Here is a 20,386-nt window from a genome sequence, read left to right on the forward strand (position 1 = left end):
TGCGTAACGCTACCATACAAATAGTTCTACAAACTACTCCGTAGTCAAAATACCACCAATGACATCACGTTAACACACACGAGTAATATTTACCGCTACGTTTCGGCAACATTGCAGTGGCCGTGGTCACGAGTAGTAGTTGGTGGTATTTTGACTATGAGTGAAAATCACGAGTTTAAAACTTTTAACTACTCCGTACCGTATTTTTCACGGACGTTGTGCGAATACACTCCAAGTATGCTTTTGACTGTATAGTCGACCAAGAAATTGGTTTACCACCCTAAGGTTTAATGTCATTTGTAGCGCTTAAAACGTAATAGCCTATTTTCACTCACAAGTCAATATGACAATCGGCCTTCTTATTTTCTGAAATAGGAACTGTTATTAAAATTGGTAAAGCACTTTATTGGTCGACTATACATTTTATCACTTAATATTTTAGCAGCCAACTGTGCATGTCGACACGTGTAGGCAACTGACATTACATCTCATTAAACATAAGCAGTTACTGCTGTAATTTCAGGGGCTCAATTCAGAAGCTAAAGCACTTGTCTCACCGCCAGCGAGGAAACGATTGGCTATCGACTATTTTCTCGCTCAAGAAACGAACAAAAGATATAAGATCCTGTGTGAGTAAAAGAGACACATATATTAATAGTTGATCGCTTGCTGTTTACGATGTCGGCGAGAACTCGTTCTTACATCTTTTGTCGCAGCGACAAGAGCTATAAAACTCGCGGAGCTATAGATACTCCTCAGCGATGTCAGCTTGGCAGTCGCCCCGCACGAGCGAGTCGAGTGGAGCGAGTAATCGCCCGTCGCACGCGAACACTCGCTTACAGCCGAGCGACAAAACTACACTCGCTTCTCGCTGCTCGCCCACTCGTTTCTAGTTACTCGCTCTACTCGCTTCTCGCTCATCGTCGGCGGTGGGATAAGTGCCTTAAGCAGGCTTTGAGACAGTCTCGCGAAACGTTATGGGCCTTCATTGCTGTAGGTACTCTACGAGTATGGAAAGAGAAGGAATTTTTGAATACATGTGAAAGGTAAATGAGTCCGGAGTGTTCTAGTGGGGTAGTATTACGTAGGGAAGAAGTACCGTTTTTGACCACCTTAAGACAGTTTTTGGCCAGTTGACATTTGAAGTAATATATATAAAGTTATAGTATTAAAACAATATTTTTAGTGAGTTTTCAAAAGTTTATACTGAAACGAATAAAGTTTGTAATGTTTTATTAGGTACCTACTTACTATTATTTTCGAACGTATATTTGAAACGGTACAGTGGCCACAAGCGGTACTTCTGCCCTAGGTAATTTCAATTTACTCATGCAACTTTTTTTAAAGAATAGGTATTCAAGTAGGTAGGTAACATATTTTTGGAATTTAATTTTGCACGTCAATCCGATGGGTATTTTTTGTGTTCATTTATTTCGTTTATTAGTTTACTAAGAGTTACCCGCGGCTTCGCACGCGTTAACTAAGTATTCTATCTGGTACTTACAATTGAAATTCCGGGATTTTACAATATTCCTCTGAGAATTCCTCAATTTTATATCGTGGTCTTCATTGAGGTTGTGTTAAGAATAACTAATTTATTGAATCAGGCGTTACTTTTGCTCACCCGCGACCTTCAACCTTCAACCTTCGACCTTTTTTTTTATTTTTTTAAGGTCGCGGGTGAGCAAGGAAATTCTTTTAGTTCATTAAGAATAACTGTCCAAAATTTTAAGACTTTAAACCCAGTGGTAGAAATTTCAAGATTTTATCCCTATCCCGGGGGAATATCGGGATAAAAAGAAGCCTATGTGTTATTTTAGATGTCCAGCTATCTACATACCAAATTTCATCCAAATCCGTCCAGCCGTTCCGGCGTGAAAGAGTAACAAACGTACTCATAAACAAACTTTCGCATTTATAATTTTAGTAGGATAGGGTTTTATGCCTCGCAAGCCTGTAAGAGCTTTTTCATCACACTTGCTCGTAAACAGTGTCGTAACATGCAGGCTACCTTGGTTGCAACCCCCCAAATAAAACCCTCGACCTTAATGTGCTTGTCATGAAACCCGTGGTCGGTAAATGAGTCATTGCGCGTACACATTTTCTTGCCATGAAGTCCGAGGTCGGTAAATGAGTCGGTGCCCGTACTGATGGCGCCGTGCTGCGCGCGCTCCTGCTGCAGGACTACATGGACCACCACATGCACACGCACGTTGCGGCGCATGCCGAGGGAGGTAGAGGCGACGTTGCCAAGAGCACAGCCTAAGGTATCGCCAATATTTGGAGAATTATATTTTTTCTTCTACAAATATAAAATTTTACTTGCAAATGTGATGAAAAACATTGTATGTCGCACGGGCGGTACTAGAATTACGAACATCGACTCATTAAAGCCCTCAGTCTTCGACTTCGGGCTTCTAATAGACTCTCGTTCGTAATTCCTTATTTACCGCCCTTAAGACACAATGTACTATAGAACAATCCTACTTACTCCCAAATAATTGTTGATTCAAGTAAAAGTTAGGATCTGTATACACCGCACGTATCCATAGCGTCGTTATGAATGGTGGATAAAATTTTACTGTTTTACGTAAGTAGAACAAAATTTACGGGCAGACGGGGCAATCCTGTTTTCTATATTAAACGTGGAATGGAAAGGCATAAGAATTTGATGTTTGCGCTCTAAATAATGTTGTTTACGTTTCTGTTGAATATAGGGTAAATCGTCAATAACTGGCCACCTTGTACTAAAATGAGTTCGTCACCTATAAATGGAATAATTCATTTTTAGTATAAGGTGGCAGGTTTTTGAATAGTGGCCAGTAATTTACCCTAACGTGGTAAGATTTGATAGTGACTGATAGAATGGCTCCTTCCCTTTAAAGTTTTTAATATCTCACTAAGTATCCATACTAATATTATAAATGCGAAAGTGTGTGTTTGTACGTTTTTCACGTCAAAACGGAGCAACGGATCGACGTGATTTTTGGCATAGAGATATTTTATGGACTCGAGAGTGACATAGGCTACTTTTTATACCCGGAAAAAATGCTCAGTTCCCGAGGGAACAGCGCGCGATAACCGAATTCCATGCGGGCGAGGCCGCGGGCAAAAGCTGGTACTTAATGCGAAAGTTTGTAAGTACCTATCTTTGTTTTTAATTTTTTTTATTTGTTACTTCTGCAGTCATGTCTAAACCTTTGTACCGATTCAGATGAAATTCGGTATACAAATAGTTTAAGTCCCGGGGAAAGACATAGGATAGATTTAACCCAAAAAATTGCATTGTTCCCGCGGGAGTCACGGCCGGTAACGGCTATACTTTTAAATATCAAGAGATGCTACGCTACGGATAGATGGAAACTATTCGGTATATGTCCGGGTCCGGCCTTATTTTGCGATGTATAGGCCACCATTTTGCTGACTGACAATGAGGTACGGAACCCTAAAAAGGTTGACTTAACCGTAGCCACAGTAGCCTGCCAAGTGAAGTTCAAAAAGATTGTAGAAATATCGCAACGACATCTATACGTGAGGTTGGGGCTGTAGTTTACAACGCACTGGGGAGGACCCCTGTCAGGCTCGTCGGAGCTAGGCTAGCTCCCTGGGAATTACCCCGACACTAGCACGTGTCCATTTACAAATAAAACAGCCTTAATTGACAGCTAAAGTCAGCTAACGAGGGACCATACGCACATTTAAATGTTACGCAGTTAATCATAATCATACTAATTTGGAAGGAAAGAAGAAAATGTTTAATCGGCAAATAAATAAAGTAACGAGATATAACCTAGCCTAACCAATTAAAAGTTGGAAAAGCCCCAACGTTGTCACTTCAAAGTTCAAAATCTCAAAAACGGCAAAACCGATTTTGATGAAACATGCCTAAGAACCATCGCTAGAAAACCTGCTTTCGAATAAAAAATGCATTCAAATCGATCCACCCGCTTAAGAGCTACGGTGCCACAGACAGCGGTCAAACTTATAACACCCCTCTTTTTGCATCGGGAGTTAAAAACAATAAGGTACACAATAACGTATTAAGTACTTAAAGCCGAAAGGGCTGCTGGTAGCTCAGCAATGCTGAGGCACGGAATCATCAGAGATGATTTTCAGCTGCAGCCAAAATATATATGAAAAAACCGGCCAAGAGAGTGTCGGACACGCCCAAAATAGGGTTCCATAGCCATTACGAAAAAATTAAGTAATATTTTTCTAAGGATTTCGTATTTTATACGGAATCTTCCAAGTTTAGTTATATTTTATACCTTAGGCTGCTATTTACTCACAAGCTACTAACAATTCTCAAGCAAACTTAGCCGTTATAGTTTTCCTTGAAAGTTTGATATACTTACTTACTAGTTACTACCATCCTGATTTTTTTCAAATTTTTCCACCCACCGGTTTAGATTTTAGAGGGGGAGGGACGCTCGATTTTAATGAAAATTTGCACTTTGAATGGGAGGTCTATGGGAGGTACCGTAAAAAAATTTTTTTTTTAATTTTTAATTGTAAGTACCATTTTGTCGGCATACTTTACTTATATATCCGTGCAAAATTAAGGCTTTATAGCATTAATAGACCCTGAGCAAAGCCGCGGACGGACAGACAGACAGACATGGCGAAACTATAAGGGTTCCGTTTTTGCCATTTTGGCTCCGGAACCCTAAAAAAAAGGAATATACTCGTACCTCCCCAAAACCTTAAAAAATAATGTACTAACAGTTTTACATTATTTGCGATTATTCGAGCGTTTTTCAAACGCCTCATTTATCATTTAGCTGTAGATTTTGATGTCGTTCATACGATTATTTTGTTAGAGTTTCCTACCAGATAACTAAAAAACTCCGAGTTTTTTCGAAATTCGTGTGCGGAATTACATTTGAAATTTACCACTAACTTTGCGGTGAAGGAAAACATCGTGAGGAAACCTGCGCAAACCTGCGAAGCAATTCAATGGTGCGTGCGAAGTTCCCAATCCGCACTGGGCCCGCGTGGGAACTATGGCCCAAGCCCTCTAGTTCTGAGAGGAGGCCTGTGCCCAGCAGTGGGACGTATATAGGCTGGGATGATGAACTAATAAACCTAGCTTACCATCGATTGATTAAATTTATCCGTCAAATAAAATTAATCAGTGGGTGGTGAAACCCCTTCGAGATGGAAGAGATCCTTTTCTGGGGTTAAATTCCTTTCTTCCAAATTTAATGATTGTTAATAGGTTGGTAGGTACCATCAATAGAGTGGTGCTGTAACAACTCGACTCCCGCTAGGTATTATTTTACGTGACGTCTTCAACGATAAGTACCTATGCCAAAGCTTGCGTACCAGTCACCAGAGGGTCTACTCCGAAATTCGAAGTTCGTACGTTCCGCCCCTCTCACACTTATTATTATTATTTTTTAATTTATGACGGTGGAAGCAGTCTACACTTCCACTGAACGTAGATAATAGTCAGTGTTTAGTTTTGTAACTAAGGGACCCCATACATCCCTGTATTATTATTATTTTTGTATTTTTTTTATTTAATTGTGTACCAGTAGTTTTTAAGTATTTTATTTGTAATTATTTTATGTTGAAAAAATGACTATCTGCCAAGTTTCTTGCGGCGCATTCTTCTTGGCTGATGGTCTTTCCGAAAGCGCTGGTAGTTTAAAAAATGGCGTGTAAAAGTGCCCATTGCGGCCTATTTAATAAATAAATGATTTGAATTTGAATTTGAATTAGACTTGGTTTTTATTACCTATAAGTGTCAGAGTGATGGAATGGAATGGATGGAATGACACGAACTTCGATTTTCGAATTTCGGAGTAGCCCCGCTGCAATAATATTTGCTACAGCGGAACGAGCAAATTATCTGACACGTCTGACCGGCTCTATAAATAGTCGCATCAGATATTTATGCACGCTTTGTTCTGTCAGATATTGGTGCTGGTGACTGTACGTCAAGGGCAAAGATATCGACACGGGCAAAGTTGCAAAAATATGTATACACGGCCATAATGTTAAGTGCATAGAGTAGAGTATACATATTTTTGTAACTTTGGCCGTGTCGATATCTTTGCCCTTGACCGTACACAAACTGCGAGGTGCTGCATCCGAAGACCACTTTCTCTCTCACTTATAAACGATCCAGCCACTGTAGGTACTTACTTTATAGTCCTGATACAAGGTTGCTTCCTTACGCCATTGCTATAACGGAGTAGTATTTTGTGTTTATTTCTTTGTTACAGAAACTAAGCTAGAATGATTGACCCCAGTTCTTCAGAGGAGGACAGTGATGACGACCGCAAGAAGCCACCCTCCAACAAACTACAACCTGGTAAGATTTTTTTTATTAAACAGGGTAGACTAGAAAGTCGAAAATTAACAAACAGCCACCTAATAGAATAAATAAACATAAGTAAACCATCACAAATGGAAGCCCCTCCAATTATCTCCTCCTCGTAATAAGAAGGGCTAAGCTACTACGAAATTCGAAAATCGAAGTCGTATCGTACCATCCCTCTCACTCTCCTATTAAATAATACTTATTAGCGTCAGCGGGACGGTACGGATGGACTTCGATTTACGAATTTTGTAGTAGCCAATAGCTCCAGAGAATTTGGGATGTGCAGCCGGGTTTTTAAGCTAGTGAGAGGCCGGCACTCTCAGGGTCCTCCTTCCCGTCATCGATAGTGGATTTTCCCGACTGCACGCCGCCATCGCCTATAAAGCACTGATATAAATTATAAAAAAAAAAGTAACCAAAAGCAAGAACTTACTGTCTTTGGCTCTTAACGCGACCCAACCCCAAAAAAATCGGTCAAGAGCGTATCGAACATGCCTATTAGGTTTCTGTAGCCGTAACAAATGTTATTTTGAATACAAGCTTTTTTGCTGACTGTATTTTGACGACTTTACTTGCATGGTCAGTCACCTATTTAGATTTGCATACCAAATTTCAAGCGATCCAGTAAGGTCCGTCCTGGATGGACTACGATGTAGGAATTATTGTAGTCACGCAAATTATTCCAAATTAAGTCGGACTACTGGTAGTTGGTCGAATTTAAGCTTGCAAGATTTGGCACAGCCAGCAGAGAAACGGGGCATCGAAAGTGTATAAATTAATAAAAAATGTACTGTTGGCTCTTAACGCGACCCAACCCCAAAAAAATCGGTCAAGAGCGTATCGAACATGCCTATTAGGTTTCTGTAGCCGTAACGAAATGTTATTTTGAATACAAGCTTTTTTGCTGACTGTACTTTTGTCGATTTACTTATTTGCAAGTCGATGCCATTAACCGTTGAAGAGTCCGTCCTGCAGAGACGATCCTAGCGGGACTACCAGGATGTCAGAGCCAGATTATTGTACTGTCACGCAATTTACATGAGTATTCCAAATTTCAAGTCAATCCGACTACTGGTAGTTGGTCGAATTTAACTTGCAAGATTTGAGTACAGACAGAGACAGACAGACAACGGGGCAGGTGAAACTAAATAAATTTGTACGGAATTTTCCAAGTAGCTACCTAGATTTTATAAGTGAGGCGCTATTTATTCTTATACTACTAATATTCAAGCAAACACAGGTTTTCCTTGTTCATTTGATAATTTACTGCCACCATGATTTTTTCAAAATTTACCAACTCTCTGGAGCTTAAGGGGGCCACTCTGTTTGTGTCAGCGTTTGCAGGCCTCCCACTAGACTAGGTGGACTGACATCGTGAGAGTTGCAGACAACCGGTGGATGCAAGTGGCGAGTTGTCGTTCATTGTGGCTTTCTAAAGGCCTTTGTTCAGCCGTGGACGTCTTCTGGCTGATGATGACGTTATGACTCGTTTGTTGTTGTTCACAGTTGCCCCACCAGCCTCGTTGGCGGGAGGCCGGCCGTCGGTCCGGGGCAAGCCGGAGCTGCCTCGGGGATCCACTGCAGGCCTACCAGGTAACTTAAGTCTAAAAAAAACAAAAGAAAAAGAAAGAAAAATATTTATTCCTGAAATTTTTATAAAAAGAAGAAAAATGGAAAAATGGAGATAAATATTGTCACGAAATGGTCCCAACCCAGCATGACATCAACCGTGCAGCCGACGTTATGGTCTTCATTGATCATTCATTCCAGCCTATATACGTCCCACTGCTAGGCACAGGCCTCCTCTCAGAACAAGAGGGCTTGGGCCATAGTTCCCACGCGGGCCCAGTGCGGATTGGGAACTTCGCACGCACCATTGAACCGCTTCACAGGTTTGTGCAGGTTTCCTCACGATGTTTTCCTTCACCGCAAAGCTCTTGGTAAATTTCAAATGTAATTCCGCACATTAATTTCGAAAAACTCAGAGGTGCGAGGTGTGTTATGGTCTTCCTTTGGAACTATTGAACTAAACGTGTGTCTATACGATGCGGTCATTTTAAAAACCAGTCGTTTTGCTACCAAGTCATTCGGAGCGGAAGTTATAGGCTTTCTACATGTCCTTTTGAGAACTGGGCCTTATGACGATTTGGTCGTTTTAACAAAATAGTCTTCATCTCTGCTACTTATACCTGCAAGATATAAAGCTATATAATGTAAGGGCTTTTTCCAAGGAAATCATTCTTAGAACAATATGAGGCAGGGCGAAGGTTTTCAAGCATCATCAAGGCGAACTCTGGCTCTGGTCTCTGGCTTTAGTTGTAGCGATTTATCGCTACACTCTTGACTCACTCCAAAATGGATTTGAGGGTCAGTAGCGAACTCAACCAGAGCTCATCTTCAGAGAATCACAATCGTTCACCATGCTGTGGAGGTGGAGGAACTGCATGAACACACATTTCTTGCATAAACGTAGCTTTCATAAGGTCGCGGGTGAGCAAAGTAACTGGTTTAGATATTAGCAGGTTCCACCTTGTGCAAGGTTCGCCCGGATTGCTACCACCATCGCTCGCTCGCTAATCCTGCCGTGAAGCAGCAGTGCTTGCACTGTTGTGTTTCGGCGTGGAGAGTAAGACAGCCGGTGAAATTACTGGCACTTGAACTCCCATTCTTAGGGCTCTAGGTTGGCAACGCATCTGCAATACCCCTGGTGTTGCAGATGTTTATGGGCGGTGGTTGATCTCTTACCATCAGGAGACCCACTTGCTCGTTTTCCATCCAGTCGAATAAAAAAAAAACTTAACATGACTACTTTCTTATGGTTCCCTTTCTCTTCGACACCGCAGTGCTTTATTCCGGAATCATAATTAAATTAGAGTAATAATTAAATTCTTATTCACAATAATCTTATTAATGTTAACCTAGTTTTAATTCAATCAGAAAAAGTGTAAAAAAATATTACAATGATTATAGTGGAACATATAGCGTGTTTGAAATCAATTAGTACAATAATTAACATCCCAATGTTTCCGTGACTATAAAAAACTACGAACTACGTAAATATCAAGCATTTCGTAAATATTTTTATACTTAATACAAGCATTGAGGTCACAGTTAGAAAGAAAATCCTAATTCAGAACAATTTTGATACCTACCTATTGTTTTCAAGAGAAGCTTAGAGCAATAGCTAATCGGCAACTTTATAACACATGTACGATCAGCCAAATAAGTGGTCTATCAATTTTTAAACAAGTTCCTATCAAATGAATAATAATATAAATAATAATAATAAATAAAGTTGAACTTTCAAGTTGACAGACACGTCTAATGGCATTATTGTTTTGTGACATGCAAACGATTATCAACTTTAGGGTGGTAGACTACATATTTGGCTGATGGTACCTTATTTTTTGAAATGCCAACCGCGAGTTTTCTACTTATAACATTACGTTTTTATTAGCTAAATGTCGACGTGTCTCTAGAGCCGGGCCAAGCTAAGTCTGCAACGGAATAATTTGGCAACACTGTATTTTAACGTCAAATCACGTACATAATAAATAATGCGTTACATTTATTTGCAGTGTTACCATATTATTCTCTGCAGAGTTAGCTAGCTTAGCCAGGCTCTAGCAGCGCTGCAAAATTTTAATATCTATTTGTTCTCGGTTCAAACTTTCTCAATTTACTGGACGATTCAAGTTTTGTCCCACTTCAGTTCTAGGTATTGCAGTCGAAGTTGAATTGACGAGCCAAGCGTGGTTATCGGCAGAATTTTGCAGTTAATTTTGATTAAAGCTTCGGTTCGGTTTTGGGAAAGGTTTAAATGCGTGTTTTGATTCATTATATTAGTATAACAATTCATAAAACTTCGGCAACTTTCTTATACATTTTCATTTCACCCCACCTCAAAAGTTCAAACCATTTAACTTTTACATAAGTTCATGGTCACACTTAGATAACAGTTTTAACTAAGGTAGAGTTTCTGTTTGTCTCCTGAATCACTCTGTATCTAGTCGAAAGAAATACGATATATCATAATTATGTATGACACTTGAGCACTCGGCCAAATAGTATCTAGATTCTAGAGGCCGACCGATCAGACACCCCTCCTTCATATATATATCCATTAGATTCTAATGGATATATATATATGAAGCATGGAGCATATGGATCTAATGATTAGATCAACAATATATTGGGCATTCGCTTGGAATATGGCGATGCATGCGTCATAGTTTCAAATTTCATTCCCTTGTGACTCGCAGCTTAATTACCACATTTCAACACACTCAGGCCTAAAGGGTTGGTCGTAATTAAGGGGATCCCATGCCCCAATGACCTTCGATCTGAATTCCTTAGTTTTCTAATGTTTTTTGTAGCTTGTTATTAACAACAACGGCTTTAAGCAATATAGTAAGTATCCCATATTTAGTTCAAAGTTCATTGTCTTCGAGATATTTGGCATCAAAGTCGAACAATCTTAGGCTAAAACACTGGTTTTCTGGCCTTAACTTTTGAGTTAATTAGTTTCAAATGAAAACCCTCGACCAGTTTTTAGAGACGTCAAAGACGAACCCAAATATGTAGATTTCGTATATGTTAGATCTTTAATTTCAATAGAGATACGAAATAAGTGCTTTTTCAGAGAATGTTTAAAAAATCATACAAAATTAAGTATTCGTTTTTTTTTTCAAAATCCGGTAGACAAAAATGGAGATAAAAGATTAGAGAACCGACAGCCGTTTGACTTATAATTCTATCTGTAGTGCAAAAATAGGAGATACGATTCAAAACTTGTCAAAAATCGATGAAAACCTCGGGTAGTTCCTTAAGTAATAATTAATGTCGTATTTATATTTGCGTAGGTCCGAGCCCGCTTACAACGGCGCCGCACGCCGCCCCCCTACACCCCGCGACCCGCCAGCGGGAAGCCGCCCTCGCCCCCCCTCCTCACGCGTAAGTATTAACTAGAGACAAACAACCCCTAAGAATGCACTTAAGGCCTGTTATAGAAAGAACTTTAGAATGGCGTTGATTCACTTTATAAACAGGGTGCTGGTGACTGTACCGCTAATGAAAACGAGTAAGTACCTACGTCTCCAAGCAAAGTCTAGGTCAAAAAATTACCACCGGTCCGGAAAACCCCTGTTGTAAGCTGTTTAAAAAGAAACTTAACAAGGATTTTTTTTCAAAACAGAGTTAAATTTTTCTTAAAGGACCATAGGACAGTCACTATCATAATATCATAAACCTAAAGACCACCCGCGTTAATGACAGTGACTATATATCACTCTCGTGATTCTGGTTACGAGGTCTGTCGAAGCAATCAGCTGGCCTTAAAGCGCTAGGTTGTTTCATGCGATAAACGCGTTTGACGCACATCAAATTTGCATCAGATAATTTAATTACCGAACCGAAGGTTTACGCCATTTTCAAATTCTTTCTTTATGGGCAGGAGGTTCTTGTACTTGACAAAACTATTTTAAAAATATTCATTCACGACCATTTCGTCTCACAAAGCATTGTAGCAAGTACTTGCTAATAGTATTTTTAATAAAGTAAATACCCAATAGATTAAGCTTATTAGAATAAATCAAAATTATGCAATATTTCAGTTATTAGATATTTCTTAAATTAATTAGTGCTTAATAATTTAGATCATACATTTCCATACTCGTCTGCATACACTGAATGACCAACCAAATCGATAAAGTAAGGACTCACAATGACCGTGTATGAATTGTAGGAAACATACCTACTGGTGGTGACTTAAATTTTTACAAACCCACTTTGAAGCTAAATTCCATCTGAGCCTTCGGGACAACATCTGCGATCACACTAGTACCTACTACCATGGGCAGTGGAAACAGTTTAAAAAGCAAGATCTACATTTGACCAAAAATTTCTTCACTATTCGAATAGATCTTTCCTCAACACCACTTATAAGCGACTCAGTGTATGCAAACGCATGGCATTTTACATTGACGACTTAATACTATAGATCGTGTAGATCGTTTCTGCGCAGGACCTCGACGGGGAGCGCGAGCTCCGGAGAGGCGCCTGCGCCGTCGCCCAGTCCGTCCGGCGCCAGCCATTCTGACAAGGACCAAGACCCTCAGGTAGGCTATTTTTCTGTTCTTCTAAGTGGACATCCATAAATTACGTCACACTATTAGGGGGGGGGGGAGTGGCACAGGAACAAAATAATTGCAAATTTCGTAGCAATACGTGTGACGAGGTGTGCTAAATAATAAAAAAACCGGGCAAGAGCGTGTCAGACACGCCCGAAATAGGGTTCCGTAGCCATCACGAAAAAGTTAAGTAATATTTTTCTAAGGATTTCGTATTTTATACGGAGTCTTCCAAGTTTAGGTATATTTTATACCTCAGGCTGCTATTTACTCTTAAACTACTTACTACTAATTCTCAAGCAAACTTAGCCGTTATAGTTTTCCTTGAAAGTTTGATATACTTACTACAATACTGAATTTTTTTGCACTAAAGTTGAATATTTCGCAAACAAATTACTTAATCGAAAAATCGTCTAAGCAAACCCCTAATGGTTTTAAGCAAAATTACAGCTTTCTAGCATTGATTCCCTGAGCAAAGCCGCCGACGCAGACAGACATTTTATAAGCTTCCGGAAACCCTAAAAATGGTGTGTAGGTGGCTTCGTGGGTGGCCCCTATGTCGCTACTCTTAACAGAGTGGTCGTGGTCTTCGGTTTGGCGACTTTCTTGGAAGTAGTGTGGGGTTTCTCTTACCTTCCGCACCGCAGATCTGAAGTCTGGAGCTTGTAATTGGTGACAGATATTGATGTAGCTCACCATACAAATCCCTTAGTTCGCGTTTTACGGCACTCACTGGAGATTGGAGAGCGATCTTCCTGTTCTAAAACCGGACACGGCACGGATATTTATAAGTATATCATACAGAAATTATAATTAACAATTTTTCACTGAAAAAAAAAATAGACACAGGACATCAGCTACTCTTTCTTTCAATTAATATCTTTGTTATAGTTTTATATATATAAATGTAATAAGTAAACGTTATCAGTCAGATCTAAATACAAGGTTGCGCAAGCTTGTATTCGAGGATCATACTGCAAAGGTAACGGATCTCTTTCGTTAAATCCTTAGTTTCATCAACTGAAAACATTTCATGAACTGAAAAATGAAGTGAAATAAATGTGAATAGATACTTGTAGATAGAAAAGATTAAATTCTTACAGAGCATGGCTTTAAGCTAAAAGCTGTGGTAGATAGAAGACTTTAATGGGACAATAATGTTCTTTTAGGAAAAAATAGAAAAGTTAGAGGAAGACAAGAAACGCCGCCTTCAGCTGTACGTGTTCGTATCACGATGCATCGCACACCCCTTCAACGCTAAGCAGCCGACTGATATGACGAGGCGACATACCAAGCTCACGCCGCACCAGCTCGAAACAATACAGGCGCGGTTTCAGGTCAGTTTAACCATCTTACAGCACGAATACAATAGCTAGAGCCTGCTAGAGCAAAAAGTAGAATATTAGCTGCACAGAACACACAAGAAGATATTAAACATAAAACTACCCTTAGTCTCAGATACAATGAAAAATAGATCAGGCTGTCACATACATAAATCATAGTACATGTACACAACGAGGCGGTAGATGCACCGCCGCATATTTCCTTGACAGAATTCGTCAAATGAGTACGCGTGGACGAATCCTTGAATTTATCAGCCATGCTATTAACAATTCTATCTGACCAGTTCGTATAGAAAGAAATAGAATACATATAATAGAAAATAATTATTTTTTAACAACTACAATAATACAGCTAAAAAGAAAATAATTCGTCGTGTAGTTGCTACAAAAAAAAGTAACACCCCTAAGCATGGTCATGACAAATAGTACCACAACGCTTGTTTTCAGTGGGTCCTCTCCTCAGTATCCTCAAGTATCATCGAACTCTTGGTTTCTCCAGGCATTCTTAAAAGGCGAAACTCAGATCCTGGCAGACGAGGCCTTCCAAAACGCGGTGCAGTCCTATCACGACGTGTTCCTCAAGTCGGAGCGGGTGGAACAGATGGTCAGGTCCGGAGCATGCAGCCACCACGACTTCCGTGAGGTCTTCAGGAACAACATAGAGAAGAGAGTCAGGTTTGATAAAAACTGATTGTCTTTATTCACATTTATGTTTTAATACCACGATGACTTATTTCTTACAGAGCATCGGACATTTCTGTTATGTTGCCTATTTTAATAACGTATTACTTTTTTACATTGTTAAGTTAATTAATTTAATTTTATTGATATAATTTCCCAGGTCTTTGCCAGAAATTGATGGATTAAGTAAAGAAACAGTTTTAACTTCGTGGCTAGCTAAATTCGACTGTATCATGAAAGGAACCGGTAAGTCGACTATCTTAATTGGAATCGTAATGCTGGGGCTAACTCAAGGGTCAATGCTACCACCTAATCGATAAAATCTATCCTAAATGTCGCACAGTTATAAAATGAAATACTGACCATTTACGTTTCTAATAGCCATTTTGGTACCACATGAGTGTTTAGAACCACGATTTCATGGTCCAATGAACATATCGTCCGGGACAAGATGACTAAAATTGGTATCCGTCCCACATTTGTGGACTCTGTTACATTGGCTCTTTTGTGTAGCCACAGTTGAGTGAATTAAACAAAAAAAGATTGAAAAAGCATGAGTGTTAAAGCATCAGTTGTTGGAGCTTCTGTATGCAAAGCCTTTGATTGTTTGTAATATAACTGTGCTCATCGGTAGAAGGTGTATGTCCTTAGAATCATTAGTCAGTACCTAACAAAACTAAAAACAGTGCTGACCAAACATTAACATTCTTTACAACGCTCATCTGATCATTACAAGGAACATTGTGATCATTTTTATTGACGTCATTACTAAACAAATTGACTCCTCAGAATTTACTGAAACTATCAAAGTCATGAACCTACTGCCTGATTGCATCAGTGTCGTCATCAGATCAGTGTATGATGCAAGCAAACGATTATAATGGATGTTCAAGTGAAATTGTGACATTATCTTTATTTCCATTGAAAACCTCTGAACTAAATAAAAGATTTTGTCATTTGCGTTGGTTAAGATAGTCCTCTAGTTACATTTGTCCCAATTTCATTTATACCTACGATAAAGTATGATGATATAGTAATCATACTATATCATCAGATATAGTATGATTTATTGACGTTTTAAATCTGAAATCTATGCGTTTCTTGATATTTTACAACCTTTTGTTTATGTAGGTACATTTCGTTTTATTGTATTATAGTCATCAAACTTATTATGGGTAAATGACTCCAATCATTGTGTCTGTACCGTAGATAACAATTGTATACCAAAAGCAGTTGCAGTACAAAAGCAAACTTAAATTTTTATATCCAAAATTAAGTTTTCTATTACTTGACCGATGGCGTAATTAAGTACAATACATTAACTTAGTACAATTTCTTTTACTGGCGATAAATTAATATCGCAAGTTTGCTTAGTATCGTGCTTCTGAACTCAATGTACCTGAAACAGTGTGTCGCCTGCGTCTGTCTCACTCTCTGTGTTTCTCTCCCTTTCTCTCACGACATGTCTCTCTCACAATCCCAGGAATAACAGGTATCACTCGACTGTTCATTGTGTTCTGCTCTCTCTAGCTTTTGTTACGTGTGATTGCTTGATATTTTAAGCTTTACTTATTATAGTTCGAATTTGGTCCGTTTTAAGTATATCCGTGTTTTTTCTTCTCCAGTCACGAATCACTATATCGAGCATTTGAATAATAAATTAATCAATTTTAGCTCTACTATTATTTTTATCATCTTATTCTACAGTTTTTGGATTATAATTGAAGCGGACTTCAGTAAAAAAAAATACCTTTACGAAAACCTTGTATATCATTTAAACTTCGATTCTTTGCATGTTAATTTGTATCTCTATCTTTTTTAACATACTGAAAGCAGAAACAGACATGCTACATAACAAAGCTTTAGGAGCTTACGAATGTGAGCGTTGCCTTAGGTTACAAGCTTTGAACTAAAGTATAGCTTCAATAACACACAATATAACAACTTAAGTGAGAAAATTAGATACAACCATCCGTAATTTGATACATATGTATCGAAGATTTTTTTTTCTAATTCGCTGCCAAACCAAAGCATATTGAAAATTCATTTATATGTAGACACGTATAATATTGTCTTTCTTAATCGATTCAACAGATTCGATGTGTATAAATAAGTCGGTTTTTCCATGCAAATCTGCCAAAACGTTGTAACAAACGTTGGCGTTTTAGAAGCAACGGATAACATGATAAGTATTTGTTATCTATAGACTTCTCCCCTACGTCTATCATAAAATTTAGTTTTGATCCGCGGTTTAGTCCACATTAGAAATACCATCACCAAAAACATTAACAGTCTTAGTTTTGCCTCTTTAATCTTATTCAAAGTTAAAATTGTATCCCACGGGAACACATTATTGGAATACAACACAATAATTTTATTCAAATTCAAATTCAAAATCTATATTGCTTTCACGTACAACACATAATAGACAATTCCGGGCAATACTACATTAAAAAAACGGTAAGCATGAGCCTTATCACTACAGAGGCATCCCTCGAAAACAGATAGAAGAAAGAAACAGATCTAAGCAGGGATTAAGTATTCTAATGTCTCAATCCAGATCATTGTCTATTTGTACGCCAAGTTTCATCTAAATCCGCTCACCGTTATTGCGTAATTGAGTAACCAAACATCTAAAAATACTCACAAATTATAATATTAAATTAGTAGGATGATCTGAAGGAGGATGTGACACTAATCGTGCTCTCTATGATTTCACAAAACACTTTCTTCAAACACAATAACCTAGATATTTTTTATGGCAATTCTAATTTATCACATCAGATTAGCATTTACACCCTCAAGTGCTTTTGTAAACTTTTTCATTTATTTGATTCAGAAAATTATATTTCAGAATAGTTTCTTTGTCTAAATTACGTTGGTCTTCGTTTATGATTATGACAAGTCACATTTCCTATTTAGCCATATTGGTAAGTAAACAATGCTTTACAATATTTGATCACTTTTTATCAAAAAAATTACATTACTGTTACCTATCTCCTAAGTAGGTACACATGGGTAAAATTATTTAATTTTTAAAATTAACAAAGATTAGTCTTCGTACTAAAGAATTAATGAAAACTACATGCTACATAGGGCAGCAGCAAATACAGAGGTAAAATATAATAATAATAATAACATAAAATATAGCGATGAAATATTTACTATAGCTACAATTATAAGCAATTGGCAGATCTTTTTTATTAATGAAGTAGGTAATCCAGTGAACAACAAAAAAGTCGCCTCAAGACAGTCTTTAATACTTTAACATCTAATTAGACTAAGATGTTAGGTGTCACAGCATTAACTAAATAAAATGTTTTATCAACAAGAATGATCTTCACAGTAACAAGTGACCAACCACTGCACAAACCTAAATAACAAAATTGGCACCAAGCTCTCTCTATGAAACGGCTTTATAATAACCGTCACTGAAGCAGGTTTGACTGTGGATAACGTTAACAAACAACTTAACCTTAAACTCTCCTTATTCCAACTTTAATCTTGACCCAGGCGTCCTCGGCGATGATGATTCCAAGCGACCGTCGAGGGCACAGCAACAGAGCCTAAATGCCGAGTGCATACTCAGCAAGGAACAGCTGTACGACATGTTCCAGCAGATCCTTGGGGTGAAGAAGTTTGAACACCAGCTGCTGTTCAATGCTTTGCTGGTAAGTTATTTTTATCTATAGGTAAAGATAGTGAAGATGTTATTTCTTTTGTTCTCGTTTCTTGGTAAAACCGTAAATTGCTGTTCGAATAAGGACAAGGTTCGTTACCCGTACATCAACATTCTAAGGAAAAATACTTGTTTGTTATGTTCTTTATCGTTCGCTGATTTTCTTTTGCATTAAGTACGGTTATAAATGTACCCTGTAACGGGCTTTCGTCCACGACAGCAGTATACCATATTATTACGTACGACTGTAAGTGAAAGTTCTGTGTCATTGTAATTTGCAGTTGGATTCGGCTGATGAGCAAGCAGCGGCAATTAGAAGAGAACTAGACGGCAGAATGCAGAAGGTCAACGAGATGGAAAGGGTAAAAGTTTGACATTTTACTAAAAAAAAATAAGAGTCGTTTTAAGTGATAAAGAACATTGGTGTGTATTGCTATTATAAATATAGGCAGAAGCTAGATTGAGCAGAAGTAATCTTGAAATAGTTACACGAGATTACTCTGTAAAAAGTGTGAGAACAGTAAGTCCTAAATGATAAACTATAAGAAAATATTATACGATGAAGTGATTAAATATCATGAAAATTAAACCCAATCATTACAGAACCGCAAACTCATGCCGAAGTTCGTCCTCAAAGAGATGGAGTCACTCTACATTGAAGAGCTCAAATCCTCGATCAACCTTCTAATGGCCAACTTGGAGTCCCTGCCCGTCTCCAAGGGTGGTGCTGACTCCAAATATGGCCTGCATAAAATCAAGCGGTATAATCACAGGTCAGTTGGAGAAGTAGAGGTATTAGATGTAGGCTTATATAGTTAAGTAATGACAGCAAAAAGAAAATGCGTGTTATTAAGTAGCATTCTCTTCTGGCAGGCTGTGAGTGTGAATCTATCTTGGTATTCAGACTACATTCTAACCAATAAGTAAATAAGCTGCAGTCAGAGCTCTGTATGAAATGGCGTAAGATTTTCGATATTTACTTTTTTTTTGCTGTCATTGCATTCTTGATTTTGAAAGGGCTTAGACCCGTACTGCAACTTTAAAAATGCATTCATCTACGAGTACATAATAAATGTTGAAGTGGAGACATTTCGAACTAGGGTTTTACTTCTATTTTTTCGGGAAATGTTTTTTTTTTAAATCCGTTCTTGATGGATTGAATGAATTCGTTCTTGTCATCGAATAGAAGTAAAAACTCTGAATAGTCTTTTTTTCAAACTTCTCTAAGTTGGAAGACTTCTACGATAGTTTTTAGAATTGGGGTGCACTTTTTCCTAAAGTGTTCAGTTAACATCAGTTAGTTTCCCACTTAAGCCTGTTTCTATAATCCAGTGTCTATAAATGAGGTCTTTATATAAAATTCCTAGCTCTCTCTCATAAATACCTAGAATTAATAAAAATAGAGTCTGAAGAATCAAATGTCAGCATTTATTAAATAAAGAAGTTAAGAAAAAAGCTATCGCAGAAGATAATGATTTCATTTAACAACTACATAGACTAAAATAAGAATTTATAAATGTGGAGTAAATTTTTGAAATCTGTTTATTTATTTTATTCAGGATATCTATTAATTGGATCCAAACACAAAACGATGTCAACGTTTTACTCCAAAATTAATGTTGTGGTCTCTGTGTTCATTACATTTGTGTGTTTTGTCTGTCTTTAAAAAAGTTACGAATTTTCCAAATTCACAATTCGTGACTTCATTGATGTGTTGATTTGGTATTACAAGCTTAAACTTACTTCAACAACTTAGTGTAGGTAAAATTCTTTCTTTCCTTCGCACTGGATCGGTTCTGTTAACGTTCTTCTAACCCTGAGTGCAACGTTATTACATTAAATACACTCTTCATCTACTAGATCTTGATTAGCTGAGCGTTCATTCAGTCTTACATTATCTGTTTGTTCATTTCTCTTTTAATTTTCTGTTCCCTGGCACATAACTGGATAAAAATGAAGGAAGTACAAGTAATGAGTACAGAATTGTTCATTTGAGCACGTGTCTTGTGTAGCAGGACCCTACACCCGCCCGGCCTCGAAATAATCCTTGTGTTGTCATTCGGCCACTGTAGACATAGAAGTAACATAGATATTAGAGCCTTGATAGAAGCTAACGTGGTTATTTAAGATAAAATGACAACAGAGGATGAAATAAAAGCTTCCACTACACAGCCAGAAGATTTTAAAGCTTAATAGACTTGAATCTGTAGATAAATTTTTGATATAT

General features: G+C 38.0%; 2 protein-coding genes across 4 annotated transcripts in view; one reads left to right on the forward strand and one right to left on the reverse strand.

The window, feature by feature from the left end:
- The window catches only part of LOC141438592 (calcium-dependent secretion activator-like), a 15,858-nt gene extending 9,671 nt beyond the window's left edge, over positions 1-6,187 (reverse strand). Inside the window, exon 1 of the mRNA XM_074102458.1 lies at positions 6,183-6,187. Within this exon, the coding sequence (XP_073958559.1) occupies positions 6,183-6,187 (5 nt within the window). The remainder of the gene's footprint in view (positions 1-6,182) is intronic.
- Positions 6,081-20,386, forward strand: part of Cadps (calcium-dependent secretion activator 1) — a 34,198-nt gene continuing 19,892 nt past the window's right edge. For all 3 annotated transcript variants that reach the window (XM_074102803.1, XM_074102805.1, XM_074102806.1), the window contains exons 1-11: positions 6,081-6,142; positions 6,231-6,319; positions 7,835-7,921; positions 11,191-11,281; positions 12,336-12,444; positions 13,626-13,793; positions 14,299-14,474; positions 14,641-14,726; positions 17,994-18,151; positions 18,441-18,521; positions 18,763-18,932. In XM_074102803.1, coding sequence (XP_073958904.1) covers positions 6,244-6,319; positions 7,835-7,921; positions 11,191-11,281; positions 12,336-12,444; positions 13,626-13,793; positions 14,299-14,474; positions 14,641-14,726; positions 17,994-18,151; positions 18,441-18,521; positions 18,763-18,932 — 1,202 coding nt within the window. In that variant the 5' untranslated portion in view covers positions 6,081-6,142; positions 6,231-6,243. The remainder of the gene's footprint in view (positions 6,143-6,230; positions 6,320-7,834; positions 7,922-11,190; positions 11,282-12,335; positions 12,445-13,625; positions 13,794-14,298; positions 14,475-14,640; positions 14,727-17,993; positions 18,152-18,440; positions 18,522-18,762; positions 18,933-20,386) is intronic.

Source organism: Choristoneura fumiferana, chromosome 19 (genome assembly GCF_025370935.1).
Source record: "Choristoneura fumiferana chromosome 19, NRCan_CFum_1, whole genome shotgun sequence".
NCBI classification, from domain to species: Eukaryota; Metazoa; Arthropoda; class Insecta; order Lepidoptera; family Tortricidae; genus Choristoneura; species Choristoneura fumiferana.